At 36.2% G+C, this 21,057-nt stretch overlaps 1 protein-coding gene across 1 annotated transcript in view; it reads right to left on the bottom strand.

Annotated features, from left to right (window-relative positions):
- Window positions 1-21,057, bottom strand: part of RNF180 (ring finger protein 180) — a 138,893-nt gene that overhangs the window by 54,291 nt on the left and 63,545 nt on the right. Inside the window, 4 exon segments of the mRNA XM_054809652.1 lie at window positions 10,846-11,615; window positions 11,618-11,792; window positions 15,387-15,466; window positions 20,845-21,019. Coding sequence (XP_054665627.1) covers window positions 10,846-11,615; window positions 11,618-11,792; window positions 15,387-15,466; window positions 20,845-21,019 — 1,200 coding nt within the window.

Here is a 21,057-nt window from a genome sequence, read left to right as displayed (position 1 = left end):
ATCCTGCTTTTCCAATGTTGTCAATAAAAGAAACAAGTTGCTCTCCAAACCATATAAAATCTGCCAACTCTGCTGCTAACTTGGCAGACATACTTAATAGTATCTGCTTGTATGAAGCGCAAGATTAAGTCTCTGTGATCTTAACAGTTATGGTAAGTTAAGTATATTTGGTATGCATCAGACTTGAAGAATATAAGCAAATTAATCCAACTGAAGAACAGCAGGTCCTATCTAGGACACATTGCTTCTGGATGCACCAGTGCTGGCAGGTCTGCTACCATGGGGCTTGGTTTCTACAGACTTTTGTTTATGACTGGTATTTTTCCCTTTTGCTCATGTACAGCATCTCCCATGTTAGAGCACTTAAGAGTCTCCTACGTTTACCTACCTTCCTAACATTTCCTAAATATGAGCAGTTACCTGAAGGTAAAACTTACCATACCATAAATTGTGTCTGAAATGAACAAAGAGGGTAAAAAAGATTGAGGAAACACACGAAAAGGAAGAATATAAGTTTGTTTCCATATGGATGACTGGCACGCAGTTTTCACCTTCTTCCAGAATCTCAGGTGTAATGTTGCGTTCTAATCATACATGCCTTTTTTTAAACAACAAACCTTTTACCATATCCAACTGGAAAAGTCAGAATGCTCCAAAATCATCTACTCTTTCCAATTCAGGAAGCCTACTGAATGTAACATGCCACACTGCACAGTTTCTTTCACTATTTAACACTTTTTCTTCCTTCACCATGTCTGCAGTCAAGCCATTTTTTCATGTTTTAATGAATGTTCTTTCCTCTGTTTCTTATGATTTTAATAGCTTTCTATGAATTATTTTCTTAACCCATGGATTGCTTTGCATGAAAACTAATATGACACGAATAATAGTGGAGTAAGCACACAGTTGGAGTTTTGTTTTTCCAGTAAAGTGCATTTCAGAGTTGCACTGTAATTCCAGCTCTCCTCTTCCTGAGATATACTATTTTTAATCTGTAAATGGAAACTGATATATTCTAAATTAGATCTATTTATTTGGATCTTCTAATTTTACTTTTTAAAAAAATCAATGGAATTGTTTTTTCTTACCCATTTTTTTTTGTTAGACATTTCTTCATTTTCTATACAGATTTTACCAAACCATGAATTAAATTTTTTGTATTTATGGAAGAAATTCCTTCAGCAGTTGCTTCCTCTCAGCCTCCCTTAGCTAAGATCACATATTAGTTATAAAGCTGATAGCTAACTGTTTGCAGTTTGCTTCAGAATTTTTATTAGCAGTGCACTTTAGCAAAAAGTCTAAATCACAATCAAAATTCAAAATGGCTTTTAAAAGCTATTGAACAAAATATAAATGAAATAGGTAATGTCATTAAAAGTTGGGAGAAGCATCAAATGATTTATTTCTTTGAGTGTTTATACTGTCAAATATTTATTTGATTCTACATACTTCTACTAGTCATACAAAATTGTTTAGTAGTGCAAGCTCTCCTCACTCCATACATAGAAGAAAATGTACCTACAAAATACGAAAATAAGGTCACTTAAAATTTTTCAACTTTTTGAGCTACATTTGATTAACCTTTTGTCAAACTGTTGGATTTCTTTTATAAAGACTATGAGGAAGAAACCTTACTTAATGAAGATGAGTATGTTTCTTTCTAACTGATGGCATTTTCAAAAATATGAGATCATTACTGAATCGGAATACTTCTTTTCTTCATGTTCACTATGTCTAAACATTTTCTTTTTCATACTCCAATATCCAGTCTTTAGAAACAACACATCAAATCTCCTAATGCTCAAATGCGAGATGAAATAATTTTAATTAGAAACTTGTTTGCAAATTACTAATAATGGGAGCTGACAGACTTCTAGCATCTTCACAAAAAGCAGATATACTCTTGAAAGAAAATCAAAAAAGAAAACAACCCCACACATTCTGTCTCCCGTAATTCTAAATTGGAATAAATGTGAACCATGCTTTTAGCTGTCATCTATTAAGGAAACCTTTCTCTTCTGATGTGTAATCATTTTAATTTAGGTGTTGATATAAAGCATTAGGGAAGCATGTGGTATCAAAATAAAGCAGTGTACCAAATAAAATCTTAGCAATAGCTAGCTTAAAAAAAAAAAAAGTATTTTCACAGCTTTACAGCCATAAGGGTGTTAGATCATAACACAAAAAACTTTTGTTTTATTTAACTTATTGGTATAAGCTTGTACTTTGGCTGTGAAAAAGATGTTCATATGCCCAAAAGACTGCCAACTTCTTCAGCTGTAACAGTAGATGCTATCTTTCCTTACATTTAATTCTGAAATGCAGCTACCATACAACATCTCTTCATTATTTTGCAGAACTGTATATAATAATTCATTTTACTAATTTGCTACTTTAATTCTTCCATTTCCTACAACAAATATTGATTGCCTATCAACTTCAGAAACACTAAGTTTGTATGAAATCTGTTCTATTCTGTTTGTGTGACATCTTTTTGATGCGTACAGTGACTTCTCAGTGACTCCCTGTAGTTTTACCCAAAATAGTTGAAGAAATGTAAAAAAAAAAAAAATTCTTTTCAGGTAACATTATTTCCTCCCAAATGCAGACATGAGGAAAAAAATGCTTAGAAGTTGGACACCAAAAAATTTAAAGGGGCGGGTCATGGATGAGAAACATTCATAGATAGATTACCGCTACAAAGCATGAAGAAATGGTTCTTTAAAAAAAAAAAAAAAGGTGGGGAGCTTCAATTCTCCCAGATGTTAGGATCTTCTTTTTTCCTGAAAATTTTTTTTTTTAATTTGAAGAACCTTGAATCTCAATGTAAGCAGTATTTAATTTACCTCAGTTTATATGTATTCAGAGAGTTTAGTACCATGAAAACCAATTAGAAAGATAAAACTTACTCAAATTCCTAGTCATTGTGTCAGTAACAATTTGTAGAAGTGAAGGACAACAGGCCTGGGTGTCATGGTTTAACCCCAGTTGGCAGCTAAGCACCACACTCTCACTAGTGGGATGGGTGACAGAATTGGAAGAGTGAAAGTGAGAAAACTCATGGGTTGAGATAAAGACAGTTTAACAGGTAAAGCAAAAGCCACACATGCAAGCAAAGCAAAACAATGAACTCGTTCCCCACTTCCCATGGGCAGGCAGGTGTTCAGCCATCCCCAGGAAAGCAGGGCTCCATCATGCGTAACGGTGACTTGGGAAGACAAACACCATCACTCCGAATGCTGCCCCCTTCCTTCTTCTTCCCTCAGCTTTATATGCTGAGCATGACATCATATGGTATGGGATATCCCTTTGGTCAGCTGGGGTCAGCTGCCCCGGCTGTGTCACCTCCCAACTTCTTGTGCACCCCCAGCCCACTCGCTGGTGGGGTGGTGTGAGAGGCAGAAAAGGCCTTGGCTCTCTGTAAGCACTGCTCAGCAGTAACTAAAACTTCCCTATGTGATCAACAATGTTTCCAGCACAAATACAAAGCACATCCCCATACTAGCTACTATGAAGGAAAATATCTCAGCCCAAACCAGCGTACTGGGCCACAAAATTCTATAAAATTTATAACAATACATTCTTTTCTTATGTAAAGTCTCATCTTAAACTTTCTCCTTACTGTGTATTTGATCTGGTCCTTCTGGTAATACACAGTAAATCTCATAAATATGAAAATACTCTTGTACTCTTGTTCATACCATTGTTGAACTTTGATTTTTATCTGCCATGAGTCATCTTATATAACTGCAATTTAGTCTGCTTTTCACTCTATCTGTGTAATAACAATCCATGCTGAAATTATGGGATGCACCTAACTGCATGCCATTGCAACCTACCTCCATGAACAGGTAATTGTCTTTCTTAGCTAAGGGACAGCAAGTCTCATAAATTGTTATGACCTAAGTTGTCTGTGGGCTTCTAGAGAAACTAAAATAATAGTTTCTAATACTTACAGTTTATACAAGGAAAAAGTACATAGTATTTCTATAGTTCCAGGCTGTTCATCAATATTTTCTTGGAATAGCAATCTATATAACCTTGGAACAGCAGCAGTGATCTGTATGTTATTTATTAAAAAAACCCATTTTTTTGGCAGACAGTCAACAATAAAATATGTAACTCACTTCACTGGGCTTAGTTTCTTTCCGGTGTTGCTTTTGTCCAGTAAGATACAATTTCTGCAAGGATTGATCAGGATCTTATCCATGGCACGGCACATTACCACAGCTGTTGATCCTTAGGGTTGTAGCACTACAAGTACAACATTATTATTTCAGGTAGAGGTGGCTGCATTTGGAGACTTTGTGTGTCTCTCTAGAAAAACTACACATTTGCTGGAAAAGCACAAAAATGTCAGTGAAAACCATTGCTGCTTCTTAGCATACTGACTACCAAAGGTAGCCTGACATGAAGTAGCAGATAATGACCTTTTGCAAGATGGGCACTTAATGCCCATGAATGCCTGCTATGCTGAGATTATTCTATAGTATCTGTACATTCTGAAAGTATTTTATAGACAACCTGCTTATTCACACATATTTCACTTAAATGAAGGAGTATATTCACAGCACAACCAGCTATTTTGGCCTTCAGTAAAGCTATATTAAGACAATGTAGCTCTGCTATATTCTAGGCTATATCATTCTAGCTTCAAGATGCCCATGAAAAATTTTACAGTATATACAGATACACTGGGACAATCCTGATACACGGTATTTATCCAGTAGCTCCCTGAGTAATTTTCCCTCCTTTCCAACATATGAGTGAAGTGTTAAGTGGTTTACAATACAATCCATGACAGAAGGCAAGCAGAGTTTCTTCCTGACAAACCCCTGGCAAATTTGCAAGGCTGTTTATCCCACTAGTTATTATTAACACCCAGTTGTGTAAAAGACATATCAAACAGTAGAAGAGGTCAGTTCAGACAACACCCTCAAAAGCTGTAATCACAAATGACATGAAAAGACTGCAGTGAAAAGTAATTAAACTCTGAAGTGTTGGGGTTTAAAGGCTTGCAACAGCAGCTCCACATGCACCTCTGAAACCAGTAGCTTTAGCGTGCTATTTCCCTCACATGCAACTTCACAGAAACCATAACTGCAATTTAACAAAGGTAAGTCATGCATTTGGGCATGAATCCATTATTCTTAATACCTTCTTGTTAATCCAGTACATAATCAGTGATAGAATTACTCTACTAATCACAAAAGTCACCTTGTAGTAACAACAGTTACAACCAAAGCATAAGCAAAGACAGACAAACTTTGGCTCAGAAGCTTCACAAGCCCGACATTTCTCCCCTTCTTGTATCAACGGGTTAAAAAAGATACTGCATCTTTCTTGTAGCCACGTAGCCCTGTCATGCAGTATTGCCCCTGCTAGCAACAGCCACAAGCTTTGTACTGAACTTGCAAGGCCTCAGGGCTGAGGCTGGCCGTGCTTGCTCTGGCTGAACTTCCCTTGCCCTGCCTGCTGCTTGGTTTTGCTTGGTTTTACGTGGTTTAGCTGTCACAGCAATTTCTCTAACTGACCAGATGTCTGTGGCTAATTTGTTTTACTTTTGTTATCTTTGTATGGTACAACCACTGACACCGGTTATTCCATGTAGAATGAGATATTTACAACTCTAATATAATAATTTAGTGTAAAGAAATACAGGCCTGCTAAAGGTAGCAGAGGCCTTGAGAAATGGAGACCCAGGACGCAACAAGGAATACAGGCATGGGATCACAGGAGATGGGGCACTGGGTTGGTACTGGAGACCACAACAGCTATGCGCAACTTCCCATGGATCTGTTAAAGAAATGCAGACTTGGGCCTGGAGAGAATTGGTTTTAAGGTTTAACAAACAGAACAAAGAAATTGGATCTTACATACATAAAAGGTAATTACATAAGGTAATTTGGATATAGCATGAAGCTGCAGACCAGTGAAGAAAGAGCAAAGGTATAAAAGTGTGCTACCAAACACAGAAAAATGACCTTAAGTGGATTCTGGGGTAAAGAAAAAGAAATGGTCAACATGACCATCACATTGCTCCCAGCGAAGAACTCCAGATGCTGGCAAGCTGCAGTAACACCCCCCCCACCAGACACCAAGGTCTGCTGCCAGCCTGCAGACCCCCAGGCACAGCGCCATGGGCAGAACCACAAGAACTGGGGAGGAACAAGTGAGTGCATATAACAGTCTCAACAGCAATATTATTCTTTCTTTTTTCTTTAACAATTAAATCTGGACTAACAATAATCACACTCTTAAGATTTCACTTATATGAAGAATAAATTCTTGGCTTTATGTAAATAATGTGTGCTGCTTCTTTGTCCATAAACAAGATATGAGTGCAACACCCTGCAGCCTTGCTGCTCAACAGCTTTTAAACCATTAATGCTACAGTACCATCACTGCAATACTATTTCAGAAATAGCAAGTCATAAATGTATCAGGCCAGGGACTGTGAACTCTGCAACTGCATATTAACACAGAAGCGCTTCAGTCTTCTTTACATCAAAGTTTATTGTGCTTTCAACATAAATTCAACCAGTTAAGTATAGAACTTAAAAATTGTTATGTTATTTTGAGAACTTAGGCAGAGCAGGAGTGATTTTGAACACTGAAATCAGAGTTTTCACCTTTCCCAAGTTGGAAAGGTTTATATCAATATTTGATCTTCATTTCCTTTAGAGTCACTTGAGGAAGTGAATGAGAAAGCTGGTGTGGATACAGTACGAGCTGCTCAGAGTCAAAATGCTCTCCCACTATTGCATTCCTCAGTCTTACTTCTGGGGATTCACAGCTAGCCAGTCACTGTAACTGAATATTACTTCATATTAAATCCATGGTATGGGATTAGTACTCCCCCTTTTCCCCTGTGTTTCCTCTTTCCTTACGTTAAGCAACTTCTCCAGGGCCTCATATTTCCCTAACAAAGGTCACAATTGAGACCTTGTAGTTACTGCTTGCCTCTCCAGCTGTGATTTCATTTCTTCTCTTCTTGGTTTGCTTCCTGATTTACTTTGGTTTCAACACTAAATAATGCTTTTAGCCCTCCAACAGCCAGTTGAGGAATCTATACGCAGTCTGAGGATAATTCTTGTTCTAAGTATCATCATAGAAAGAGTGACCAAAATCCAAGTACCTAAATGCATGGTGAGACACCTGAAGCATTTACAGTTTAAATACAAACATGACAGTGCAAGACACAGAATTATAAACCAATGTACACAAGAAAAAGAGACAAGCAAAGATTGAGTGAACTAAGGTCACAAGTTAAACCTTTGAATCCTAGTGCCTTGACTACAAGACCGTCAGTTGCTAGAGAACATCAGTATGGACTTGAAAACTCAGGGTTGCAGGGCAAGATAACAGCACCTGACAGTGTGGATAAACAATGCAGTATCTCATCCGCTTGTTTATCCGGAGTTCAGATTACCAGTGGGAGCGTGAAAGGACTCACTTCATGGAAACTGACCACTAGTCACTTCTGTAAGACAAAATTTTTATGTTTTAAAAAAAGGTACAAAAGAATTGGTGATGTGTGAAGTTGTAAAATGAAGCAAAAAGGCCAATAATATTTTTTCTGATGGATCAGGATCATTTCCAAGAGGATAGTGCAGTTTTGAAGCTGGCTACATAGTCTTCCTCTATGTAAAATGATTATGAAGAAAGATGAAATAAAACTGATGGAGCCACAAATAGTATTTCTGTCTGAGATCTTTCAGAAAATTATTAAAAGCTTCAGACATTAGCAAACAATGCAAACATATAACAAGATACACAAAAAAAAAGGAATTTATAACAGATATACTTCATCTTCTTATCTATATCAACAATAACAAGAACGATTATTAATAGTGGCAATTCCTAGACTTAAGTAGTTATTATCATACCTTAGCAATATACCAAAAACCTAAAAATCCCCCATGAACGCAAACAAACATACAAAATGCAGGTGTCCCCCTCACAGGCGTTAAGAGCTTTCCCTCGCAGGGCAGACAGAAGAAGCTTGGTTCCCTCTGCTGTTGGCAGGCAGGCTCAGCCCTGCACCTACACCACAGAGCCTGCACCAGTGCACGCCTCCAGGGGCCAGTGCAGGTCAGAAGCTCCCAGAATCGCTCCTATTTACAATCCTAGGTTTATATACTTCAACTTAATAATAGAGTGCATTCTGCCACAACAGATTTTGGCTTACTGCAACACAGAAAAAACGCTTCACAGATAAAGTTATCACATTACAAAATAAATTTAAGAGAAGCAGCCTATGCATTTACAAAGAAAGTTTGAAGTCTGAACAGGTCCGTTCTCTTGGACTGCTCTCCAGAAAAGCTTTAATTAAAGATTAAATTAAATACTTTCCATTGCCATTTATCAAAACTTTCACTCCACCCACTCAGAGGTTTATGCTTTTTTCTCTTTGTGAAGTTTTACTATCTGATTGCTTAAGCATACATGGTAAGTATGCTGGAAATCATGCTTAAAATTACCACAGAGCAGCTTCCTATTGTAAGTACTACTGTTAACAAAATGCGCTTTTTTACAAGGAGGGGTGTAAGAACGCTGAAGAAAAAGGATGTCAAGTGAAACCTGCAAGAAAAGGGAGGAAACATAGACTGGCACACAAGAGGGGAGCAGCCATGAAAAGAACTGCATGGCGGAAGAGCATCCCCTTTTTGCAACATGTCAGACTGTACAGAGGATGTGATTTTCTAGATACACGTTCTCCTGGGAAGATACCACAGTAATGCGAAACACAACTGCACTAGCACTGGCCACAGGTACTGCTTGACACAGAGTCTGAGAAGTAGGCCTATTTAAACACTCCATGCCACTATCACAGACTTTCGCCAAGGTTAAAGAAATCAATGCAAACCCAAAATACCTTCCCCTCAAAACTACTATTCGAAACCAGATTATTTATTTTACGTACTTATTTTTTAACTTTTTGTACTTTGTAAACCATATGCTTACTGATTAGACATACCAGATTTAACAACTCTACATCATTTGCTATATGAAACGTAAAAATAATGTAGGAATTGGTTAACAAGAAAAAGATCTGAAAGTGTATTTTTCTTTCTCGGCTATCACAAATTTGGAAAATTTGTGCAATATTTCATTCTTGGAAGTAACATTTAACAAAAAAGTAAAGTGACTGGAGAGACTGCAGATTACATGACTGTGCAAATGCATCATCATTGCTGTGATTTTGCATCATGATTTAACAGAAACAATGAGACCTGGAATTTTTAAAGCCATTTGGACACCTAAGAATCTATAGACTTATTAGAAAACAAGTATTCAATATTAAGACATCCAGAACTTGGAAAGGTTCTTCACTCTGAATTTCAGAGAAGCATTTTACAAAATAAGAACAAGTTTTCAAAATATTACAATGCTAATTTAAACAAAATTCCTTAAACAAAACAAAAAACCATTCCACAGATGAAAGAATATATGCACACCATACTGAAAAGTCTCACAATATGTCCCAGACTCATCTGATTTTCAAGCTGGTTCTTACATTTAATTGAGAAATGTATCTCTGTCTCGATCCTGAATTCATTGCTCTGCTTCAGTTCTGTACTATATTCTATAGGCTCTGTTGACTGTATGTAGGAAAGAGCTCAAAGTGCCTGAGTGGAGTGGAACTGTACATGGACAGCAGAATATTAAGGGTGAAAATCATTTAGGTACAAAGGCCTAATGAAAGATGCATACATGAACTATTGGTCCTATATATCCTATTGCATTAAATGAAAACCAATGAAAACAATTTAATATCTAACCTAAGCATATTCCATTCAAATAAGCTTAGTATTTCTCAGTAAGGCATAAACATTAAATTTAACTTGACTTCTATAAAAGGTAAAGCAATCACACAAAAAAAAAATTAAAAGAGGTTTACATGAGCTTTACATGTCACTGCACGTCAGCTATGGAATATTCTAAGACTATCACAATGACATATCTACTTTACATGTGAATGATTTCTTGAGTACATACTACTCCTCTGATGAGAGTTAGTATGTTTGCTCTTGCTGGCCACACAGTATTTTATAGCAGAATTTTATGATGAGAAATTTTCTTTTAAAGGCATACATATCATTAGTTGTTTTACTGAATTTCAAAGTAAACAAAAACTGTTTTATTCATTTTAAGATACATTCCTGGTTTTTCTCATCTCCCACCCTCAAAAAAATAAAAATTGCATGACCATCTATGGTCGCTAGTTCTGTTCTGTTTTAGATGGTTTGAAGAAGGAAACCATGGTTGTGTAATTGATAAGAATATGTAACATTTCTGTAAGATTTGTAGACAAAATATTTACTTACTAAAGACTTATATTTTAAATATCAACAATCAATTCTTCACTCAAAGAAAAATATTTGTGTTACAATAAATAATAAATGCAAACATCTTCTAAACCATATATTTTTCTTAACTGTACAGTTAACCCAAAATGCCATTACTTAAGAGTTAGAAGATCTTGAAATGCTCTTGAAATTTAGAAGATTTGAATGTTTAGTTTTCCTTTAATTACACTGATCAAATTTTACTCTATTTTTTCTCACTTCAAATTTATTATTACATCACAAAACAATAAGAAGGCCAACTAGTTATGTATACCCACCCAGATTTGATTCTACACAGAAAAAAATTATTGGGTTGAATTAGAAAAACTGCCTGTAGGAAGAGGTCATAAATTCTTGTTTGCAGGATACTTGAATCTAGGCAGTTCTGTGTTAAACCAGTATTAAGAGACACCATCAAAAATGAGTCAGAATGACTTATAAAAGCAAGCCAAACCTTACAAAAAAAGTAGCATAATTAATGTTAAACACCTACTTGCTTCTGTAGCCACCGTTCTTGCCTTCTTTGTTTTCTCCTCAAGCTTTTCAGCTTGTTTCTTTCTCTCTTATTCAGCCTTTGGTTGAAGGAAGTACTTGTAGGCTGCACAAGACCAACAGGTGTGATGTACTGTTCCTCTTCTATAGCACTTGTAGGTGAAGAAAGGTTCATCACAAAAGGCGACCCACCAGCAATGGTGCTCTCAGAAGATTGTCCAGTAGCTTCAAAATCACACTTATTTTCTGTTTCTTTATGTACTAATGTGGTAAAGGAAGTAACTCGAAACCTTTTTTGTAGTTTTTCATCACTGGAACTATATTGGTCCTGAAAAGAACTACCATCTTTCCTATTGGACTCTAATTGCAAGCCACTTCGCGTGTAAGGAGGTGGATTTTCACTTTGGCCATGGTAAATTGTTCCCATACTGCAAATTTCATACAATGCAGGGGACAAAACAAATCTCTCTCCGATATTTAAATCCAAACTACGTGATCTTTTGTGAAAAGGTTTTACAGTGCATGCATCATTCACTGAATAGGAAGCAGAAAGATTTCTTTTTTTATTTAATGCCTTTGAGGGAAGTTTTTTACTTTTCATCTCAAATCTGTTAGCTCTTACTTCTAGAGAAAGTGCTTCTGTTAATCTTCCAGTACCATTATTATTTCTGGCCATATATGAAAGCCTTTGATTTTTGATTTCCAAAGTTGCAGTTACCACTTCATGGCAGGTATCCTTGCTAAAACCAGACTGAATTTTGAGGAGAGGTGTTTTCCTGATGATTTTGCCAATTTAACAGAGAAAGGTGGCTGATAGTCAGTCCGACTTTTTCAGAAATGTATATTTATTAACTGTCCATGGGAACATTTTGTGTTGCAAATAAAGTTAAAGCCCCCTAACCAGGCTTCACAGAACAGACAGTGCAGTTTTCCAATTGTCCACTGCGCCTATTGACAAGAAAAGACAAAAAGCACCCAACACATTTATTGTAAATAAATGATTAAGAAATCATTAATAGAGTTACTTTTCTCCTTTAATAAAAGGGTTTACTTTTTGTTTTTCAAACACAATAAAAAAGACTTCACAGCAGAAAGAAAATCCACCATAAATAATGTTCTGATCAAAACTCTGCTTGCTGCAGTGATAACTAATTCTAAGAAATCTAGAACACACATTTCAAAATGTAGGGGCTTTGAAATTTGTTTAAAATTTGTCCATAGAAAGAATAATGCTGTAATACTGATGAAAACATTAGATGCTTTAAAGCAGTGAAAGCAGTGAAATCAATTTACCATGTTAATCTGGAATTGGCAAGCACAAGTCTTCTGAGTGCTGATACATTTCTTGCATACTAAGTACAGTGGAAGGAGATTTCTTACAAGGAGAATATAGCTTTTCACTTTGCTTACCCCACAAAAGCTTGAAACGGTACTTGTATTTTGGCGTATGTAGTATTACAACATAATCTGTGTGCAGATACCATGACAAATCCTTAATACTCTATCTATGAGACAGTTATTTTTATTATTTGCAATTCTATGGATTTCATTTAAATCCTAAAGGCACTTTTTCAAAAGAAAACATGTATCAAAGATCTATAAACTCTTACAGACTTGCACAACTGTTAGTGTCTTCAGTAAATCTACTCATCTGTCAGCAAAAACATTTTTGAGGATTAAAGTTATGCAAGTGTTTGTAGGATCAAAGCCCAAATGACAAACAACATTACCAACTCCAGTCACATATTACTCACTAGTGTGCCTAAAGTAGGGTTGAGCCATGAATACAGAAGCTGCCCAACATTTCTAGTTAAGCATTGCTTTCAGTTGCAAATGTCTTTGCAAGGTAGTTTGGGAAAATGATTCCATGACTGATGCTTTTATGTTGAAAGCTTCAGAAAGTTTCAGTAAAATAAATTTTGCAGTTTCAGAAAAAAAACACCCTTGTGCAGAAAAAAAGGTTATTTTTCAGACACAATGAGAGAAAAAGTTCTGGAAACACGTATTTGAGAAATTTACTCCTGCCTTGTGGGTTAAAACTTCAAAATTTCACAAAGTAACAAAGTTGTGGCTTTCACTGCACTTACGAGAATCTGTTTAAATGTGGACATGCTTTTAATTTAGAGAAAACAAAATTCTCAGTTTACATATGCCCAAAGGCTTTCAAATCCCTGAAAATTCCTTGAACATGCAGTTTCTCTCTAGCCAACTTATGCATATGCCATTCCCAAAGAAGAACTAAACTGGTTCAGAGATTTACTCGTCTCCCACACTCCATTTCCCAGATGCCATGGGCTAGGCACTAAAATTCAGGGAAAAGTACTTTCTAGTGCCTTTAGTGAGTCTTTCTGGCATTCAGGCACTATGGAACAGTAACCTGGATCTCCAAATGGAGAGGAAGAGCGATTCACGAAGGTTAGGGAAGAAGGGTAGGAGTCTGGCAAAAATGGGAATGCAAGAGACAGTAGGGAAGAAAAAGGACATCCCTGTGTCCTATGTACACAGAGACAGGGAGATGAGGTGCACTACAAGAGAGTCCAGGACTGATTTAGCTTGAGTTTGGCAACGGACTGGGGAAGCATTGACTCAGTAAAAGAAGTAACAGCCTACTAGTGGAGGAGGTGGTAGGGGGAAAATCAGCAAGATCTGAAAAGGAGCTGAGGGTACAGAGATTTAATGATGGACTGCATAAAGAGGAAAAACTGTGAAGGTTTAGCCAAAGAAGCTAAAACAAGTGATTAGTGATGGGGAAAAGGAAATGCAAGTCAATAAAGGTCACTAGCAGCACCAGCTAGACATTTATAATTATTGAAAATTATCTGTACACTAATGTGTGCATGAAAACCCATTGAGATTGGTTAAGAACAGGGACAGATGGCAAAAAAGAACTGGCTGGAAAGCAGTGGGTTTTTACAGCCTGCAAATAGACTTTGTGCTTATGTAAAATGATTTAGCCTTTGATTCAGGAGTCATACAGGAGAAAATAACACATGATCACAAAATTATTCAGAACCCAGGAGGATCTGGGGATAAGTCAGATTTTTTTTAAAAAACCCATACATTTATTCATAAATCCACAGGATCTTTCCAAAGAAGTCTGAAGTGAATGAGGCAAGAGTTCCCAGGATATTAAAGGACAAAACGAACACTAAGATATTGAAGGTGTTCATAGAGAACTGCATTCTCAGCCACCAGAGGGGCACTGCTCCTCTACAATCTTGAGCAAATATGTTAAGCCTTTTCTGAGCAGCTTATGGGTTTTGTATTTCCCAGGTCTCCAACCAGACCCTCTAGGCTTTCAAATACAGAAGGCTGGCCATTTATCACTAGAAGTGAAAAGAATTAATATTAGTATCAGTATTGAATCCAATTTTACTGAAATAATATACCACGCAAACTACTGTAAAAAACTGCATCCTTATGATCAGGCATTCCAGATTAGGCAATTCTGTAAAGAGAGGAAATACCTAATCACTCCTAATTTTCACACACTCCCCCAAGATTCATGTTTCTGAAACAGATGCACTATTCTGTCATGCACTACTGAAGTATAAGAGATCATGAATTTTAAAAAGAGTTTCATTAATGCTTAACAAAACATAGAGCAAAACAATGAAGGAAGATGAAACAAACTTTGTTATTTTTTGAATGCTTGGTTTTACAGTCATAATTTTTTTCTTTGTATATCATTTTCAGGGTCAATTTGCTTAGATTATAAGTTACTTGCAATATAGTAAAACTTAGATGCTGAAGTCAAAGGAGAAAGGAATGCAGATATCATTTGCCTCTCAAAATCAAAAGACTCATCAGAGAAAAACTGTAGGGCAAAGAAAACCACTGTTTCTGCTTATTATATCTATGCAACAACATTAACTTCTAGACCTAAAATAACTTAAAGAAAATACTCAACTGCAGCAATCAGTACAACAGGAAAGTTATGAAATGGTTTGTAATTTCAATTGGGCAGTTAAAACTCAAAAGCAGTGATATTGGCTTGTCATCAGACCTTTGAATATACAGGAAGGTAACTACTTTCTATTCATATGACATAACAGCACATTAAATAAAAAAGACATCCCATTATATTTGAACAAGTGATCTCTTAACAAACACCCAGGCCAGTTTTATGGAGAAACATGCTCTTATTGTTACTATCAACATATGTGTTAGTACTGCAAGATATGATGATCAAGATAAACCAAAACCCAAAGCCTAGATAATTTACAGAATTTTAAGCATTGGCAAAATATGCAGAGGTGCCCATGACAGTTATTTGGCCAAACATAAATACAATCATCTATAAATGGGCAGGAACAGAATTTGTTACTTGCAGGTTTTGTACATACATAAAACAACATTTAAGAGGGAAAAAAGTTTCTGTAAATGGTAATGACAGAAGTTACTTAGAAAAATTCCCTCAGTTAGAAGGTCTCCATAAAATACGTTGACCTTGGCAGAAAAGTTTTTTGCCTTTGAGGTTTGTTCCCCTTACTTATTTCACATTTTGTTGAATGATAAAGATGCAAGCAAGACCAAATCTACCTTTTCAATGAGACATTTCACCCATTCTGGAATGCCTTCTAAGTTCACATGCCATACGTTGCAAGACTCCTGAGCAGCAGCTGAAGGTTATGAAGTCTGTTAAAAAAAAATTATTGTATTGACATTCAACATTCATGTAAGCGTTTTTTTGTTTGAATATAGCCAGAAGTCAGCTTTCCAAATTCAGTAAATATTTTATTAACAAATGATAAAACTCAAAGATGTTGCTGCATTCTTTAAGCTAAAAACCAGGTAGATGCTGTCATTAATTCTCTGTTTCTGAATCCAAGGACATTGGACAGACTCCACTGTGGATATGGAGGCGTTTGGAGGTGGTTTTATTTTGCGTACAAGAACAGAAAGTATGCAATTGCTGATCTTCCAAGTATATTCGGAAATCGATTTCAGAAGCACTATCAGCTGGCATAATTTTCAAGTTAAGACAGGAAAATTTAAGTTCTAGTTTATATGAAGACGGTGGTCAGTACTGCACAACTATGCCACAACTAGTTTTAAATTCATTTTTTAATGTTTGTTAGAATAACTAGCAGAGAAACCAGGGACTCTTAGCAACTTTTCAGTTTTTACTGAAATTATGTGACCAACTGAAGAGGAGATAAAATCTAAAAAACTGTAGCATTTCACTAATTCAATAAAATAATTACCTAACTATCTTTTAACACAGAAGTGATACAAATGTAATTAAATCTTTTAATGTGGTTTAGAATGTCAGTAAAGTTATAAAGATGGCTAAAAATATAAGGAATGTCTGGTAAGTGTTAAAGTCTTAAAACCGGTTGTTAAAATTCATTAATATGGAAAATTACTGATTCTTATGTTATGAAACTCATGGGAATAAAAGTTTCATTATGCTGAAAATTGAACGTGGGGCTATACACAGAAGACAAGTTTTAGAAATTCTCCAAGTAATGACAGCAGACAGATAGATCATTTGCCATGTCTATGCTATCGTCTTCCTCTTATCTGTGGAGAGTACCTGTACTTGGATATTAATTCTGATTTAAAGTGTTTATACAACATTCATAACTTCAACATTTGGTTTTAAGATTTGTTCTAAGATTTTTCTTTTACTCAGATTTCAGCTATGTCTTTGACTGAAGGTCTAAAGTTCATCAGGGAAAGGTGATATACTGAAAAAACTACTCTTCTCATCATAGTACAATCTTTGTCTCCCAATGGCTCAAGAAGCAGCATTAAATTAGGTTTTTTTATCTGCTATCTACAGAATTAGAGAAGGAGGAAGATCTCCACTAGCAATTAAAAGCTCCACCATGGGGCACGGACAAAGTTACCTCCTTCTTTTCACTACATTTTTTCCATGAAAGGAATTGAAATTTCCCCACACCCCCACCCCAAAACCCACCTCAAACCATGCACAAAATAAAAACTATTTAAGTATAAAGCATGAAAAATATTCCAGAACCTGAAGCTCTGTAAGCAGAGTGATTAAAATGAGATTCATTAATAATATGAATTATATCAGGATCTTAAAAAGTAATAATGTTTTTTCTACCTCTATTGGTTATACCCTTCACCAATGCAAAAAAGAATGTTGTTGCATTTCTAGTGCGTTAATAAAAAAGTTCAACAACTTCCCTTCTATTTGCTTTTTCACTTTGATTCGAGATCATAGGATGTAAGCACAGTCTTCTTGGCATATTTGGAAAGACTCTAACTCTTTATGATTACTAACTGCCATTATAAAGCAGCAGGAAATACTCTGTCATTGTTTTATTCCGTATGATTATTTTTCCGTTTATTTTAATAAAGATGATGTAAATTACTAAGTGGTATTTTAGCCTGGCAGGGCATCGCCCCCCTCAGGGCAAGCTAATCTTCTGAACTATTTTTGTGCATAGATTATCCCCCACTTTTTCAAAATGAAGAGCAAAAGTTTCTGATGTAGGAATATTTGACATACAGTTAACAACTGAAGTGGAAATTAGTGTTGGTATTTAAAACACACCTTAGAAGCAAAGAGTTCTCTGTTAAGAGAGAAAACAAAAAATGACTGCATTAAACCTGTCAAAAACAGAACCCATTTTTATATGAAAAATAGTAACACTATATACTCTACACAAGCTAGTAGTCAAACGTGTCATGAATACTAGCCTTCATGTTGCAGAACATAAAGGTGATCACTGCCTGCTCAGCTTCAGTAGCAGTACTGCTTACGTTAGACTCAATAGAATTATGCATATTTTAGTACTTATCTCCACAGAAGATTAATTACTGAGGTCAAGTCTAATACTTCTCCTTTACTTAAAACCAATGGCACTGGAAAAAGTTACAACCCCCCTTCAGATGCTATACTTAACTTTGCCTTGCAAAATGTCATGGAAAAGAACTATCCCAACAGAATTTGTTTATATTTTCTACATCTCCAGCAATGTAGCACATCGGCCTCTTGGTTACTCATTTCAACTTAAAATTCTTCAGCTCTGTATATCTATCTCTAAAGGCCACAAAACCATACAATGCAGTCACCTGTTGAGACCACACGTGCTTTCCTCTTGCAATACAGAAGCGTATCAGTAGTCACTTCACTATAGAAGAGACTAAGACTTTATTTACAAACGTTCTCTGATCTTGTATAGCATGCCACCTAGACGTTTTAAATAGCAAAGCGAAATAGCTGGTTTTATTTCCAGGTTGCACACAGAACTAGAAAGCAACAACAACAACAAATAAACAAAAATAAACCAACTTCCTCGACATTTAGACCAAAGACAAGAGAACTCCAGTTTTCCCAGAATATGTCCATAAAAATAAGTCATTTTTATCCTACACATTAAATACATGCACACATATACGTGATGCCACCTAAAAAAAGAAAACAAAGACTGTTTTCTCAATGTGCCCTTTCATCAATTGCTCCCTTAAATTATTTTGTGTGGGAGGATCAGTGCTACTGGTGCAACAGAGCTTGTCACAGACCTGAATCAACATCTCTGTAAAACAGAGACCTAAATTAAGACAACCAGAAGGGCAAGACAAGTATTTTTCTCTCTTTGTGCCTTGCTGTGTATTAATGTCTCTCTGGTCTCACTAATCTGTTTCCAAATCCTTCCCTTTTCACCATGCTTCCTTCCAAAGGTTCTCCAACTCTGAGGTTTTTATTAACCTCACTATGTCAGTGCTGCTACTTTCTGTAGCAGACACATTTTGAAAGTGGAATGTATAAAAATGCTGGACCTCTCTATGAATGACCATTTTAATAAAAAAAAAAAAATAAAATCAGGCTCTGAAAGATTTCTACAAGCAGTGTGTATCACTGCTGTGATAAATGCAGCATTGGACTTCACATGGTATTGAAGGACTGATAAGCAGTTACAAATTTATATCATTCAAACAACTTAAAGCTGTTCTAATCAATTTATTCTTCACAAGGAAAATTCCTGTATGTCCATTGAACTTCTGCATGTATGTGCCTTTTGCATTTCTTAGAGAGGACAGAAGAAATGCTACAAATGCACACTAACACATTGCAGATGTTTCTACATGCATCATTCCAGAAAACAGCAAAGGAGACGTTTCTGATTTGTCACATGAGCTTTCATTTTTATTTTGATTTGCACATAACTTCAACTGGAACTCAAAAAAAAGCATACAAACACCGGAATTTGAAGTGTTTTTATAGTTAAATGCAGTTTAACCATAGTGTTCTGGATATATTTTAGTAAGTTTTTATTTGTCTTGTTTTGCATCTAAAACTACAAAAAGTCATCTTGTTCTCACCTTGCTTTGCCTTTCAGCAAAAAATGCCAACATAAAGATAAAACATTCCAATTTGGCACTCAGAAACTAGACAGTGTCACTCTCAGTGGGCCTTTTCAGCTTGGCACTGAAGCATGTTTGTTGTGGCTGTACTGCTTTCAGATCAGTTGCTTTGTGTGAGCTCATGTTTGCCTCCAAAATAGCATGTAGACATATCCAAGTGCTAAAAAGCCTGTGCTCCTCCACGGCTCTTGTTTTATGTCCCTCAAATGTTTTTCTGTGACTCAGCCCCAGAAAAGCCAGGAGCAGAGGGTTAAGACTTCCTTCCCAAGTCAGAGTCTCAGTTCTCTTTCTTGAAAACCATTTGTCTAACCTTCTCTTACAGATCTTTGATGGAGATTTCACAGTCTTTCCAAACTATTTAATTACCTTCTTATCCTCCATTACTGTAACTTTTCCCCTAACATCTAACCTGAATTTTCTTGCAATTTCCCTTATTCGCTGTGAATACAGAGAACAAGTCGTCTCCTTTTCTTCCACGAAAGAATCTTTCACAACTTTAAACACTTATTATATATTAGCCCCCCTTCAAACTTGTCTTTCGGTTAAATAAATCCAGTTCTTTCCCTCTTCCCCCACAGATCATGCTTTCTTGATCTCCAGCTGTCACTGCTACTTTGTGAACTCTTTCAAATGGGTGACCTATTCTTGCACAGCAGTATTCAAATCTGGATGCAGAGCTCAAAATGAAGTTTTACCTGCACTGAGTAGACTAGACAGATTATATAAATTCTCAAGGGAAAAAAAGAATGGAGAATGCCTCAGCAGAGTGGAAACTAAACCAAAATTCATTTAGATGGACTTGAAAATATTGTTTCTTACATTTATAAGGGTGGGAAGCATGAGAAGATCAAATAACAACTCCCCAGCAGCAAACAATTTTCTAAGTAATTTCAACATGAGATCCTTAAGATTTTCAGATTCATACATGCTCATCAATATGCTAACGGAAGAGGAAAGAGGACTTGTATTTTTCTTTCCTCCCACTCTGTCTGGAAAATCTATGGGCAACACCACAGAAAGCCAGTGGACTTATTCACAAAGAAAACAAAATAGGTGAAGGATCAAGCGGCAGGCAGAGCAGCCAGAAAAATGGTACAGAGCTGATCAGCTTCCTGTTTATTGGTCACTTCTTGAATGGGACGCTTTCCCTTCTGGCATCCTCTCACGAGTAGGAAGTTCCCTTTGATATTTATATCTAAGTTTCTTATACAATCTGAATTCTATAATGTGTTAAGCTTTGGCCATTTCTTCTTCAAAAAGATTGCTAGAAAACAGGAAGTAAAACACCAAGAAAAAGTTCTCAAATATTCTAAGTGAAGAACTAAACACAAACCCCTAAATTTCTGTTGAAGACCTGGTCTAGAATTTCTCTTCAGCTAGCTTGCTCCTCATCCCTAAATACATAAAAACAAGAAAATGAGTACAGCAGGACAAGTAGTTCTCAACGCCTTTTTGTTCAAAAGACACCTGTGATCCCTTCAGAACACTGCAGCCATGAAGATTACAGTAACAGTTAGGTTGCAGCAAGAAATTAGGGCACAGAAACTTGAGCATTAGTTACCTGGAGTCTTGAAAAAAATAGTAGATGACTGGCAGCTTTGAAGGAGAATGACAGAGAGAAGCTAGATGAGCTGTCCTAGCCAACAAGTGTCCATACCAGAAGTTCCTGCTCCCAGGAAAGAAGCAACTGACACTTCTCTGGACAGAGAAACAATCATGAAGTTATTCAGGTACACGTAAAAATTTGCTGCTAGCTTCCGATCTCCAAAGTATTTCTGCTCAAAGGCACTATTAAAAAGTATACTTAACCAGTGTTTCTCAATAAAGTAGCACTTGGATGGGAAGACACAAAAGTTTCAAGAACTGCCTC

Source organism: Grus americana, chromosome Z (genome assembly GCF_028858705.1).
Source record: "Grus americana isolate bGruAme1 chromosome Z, bGruAme1.mat, whole genome shotgun sequence".
In the NCBI taxonomy this organism is placed as follows: domain Eukaryota; kingdom Metazoa; phylum Chordata; class Aves; order Gruiformes; family Gruidae; genus Grus; species Grus americana.
Note: the sequence above shows the minus strand (reverse complement) of the source record. Positions and strands in the feature narration are given on the sequence as shown.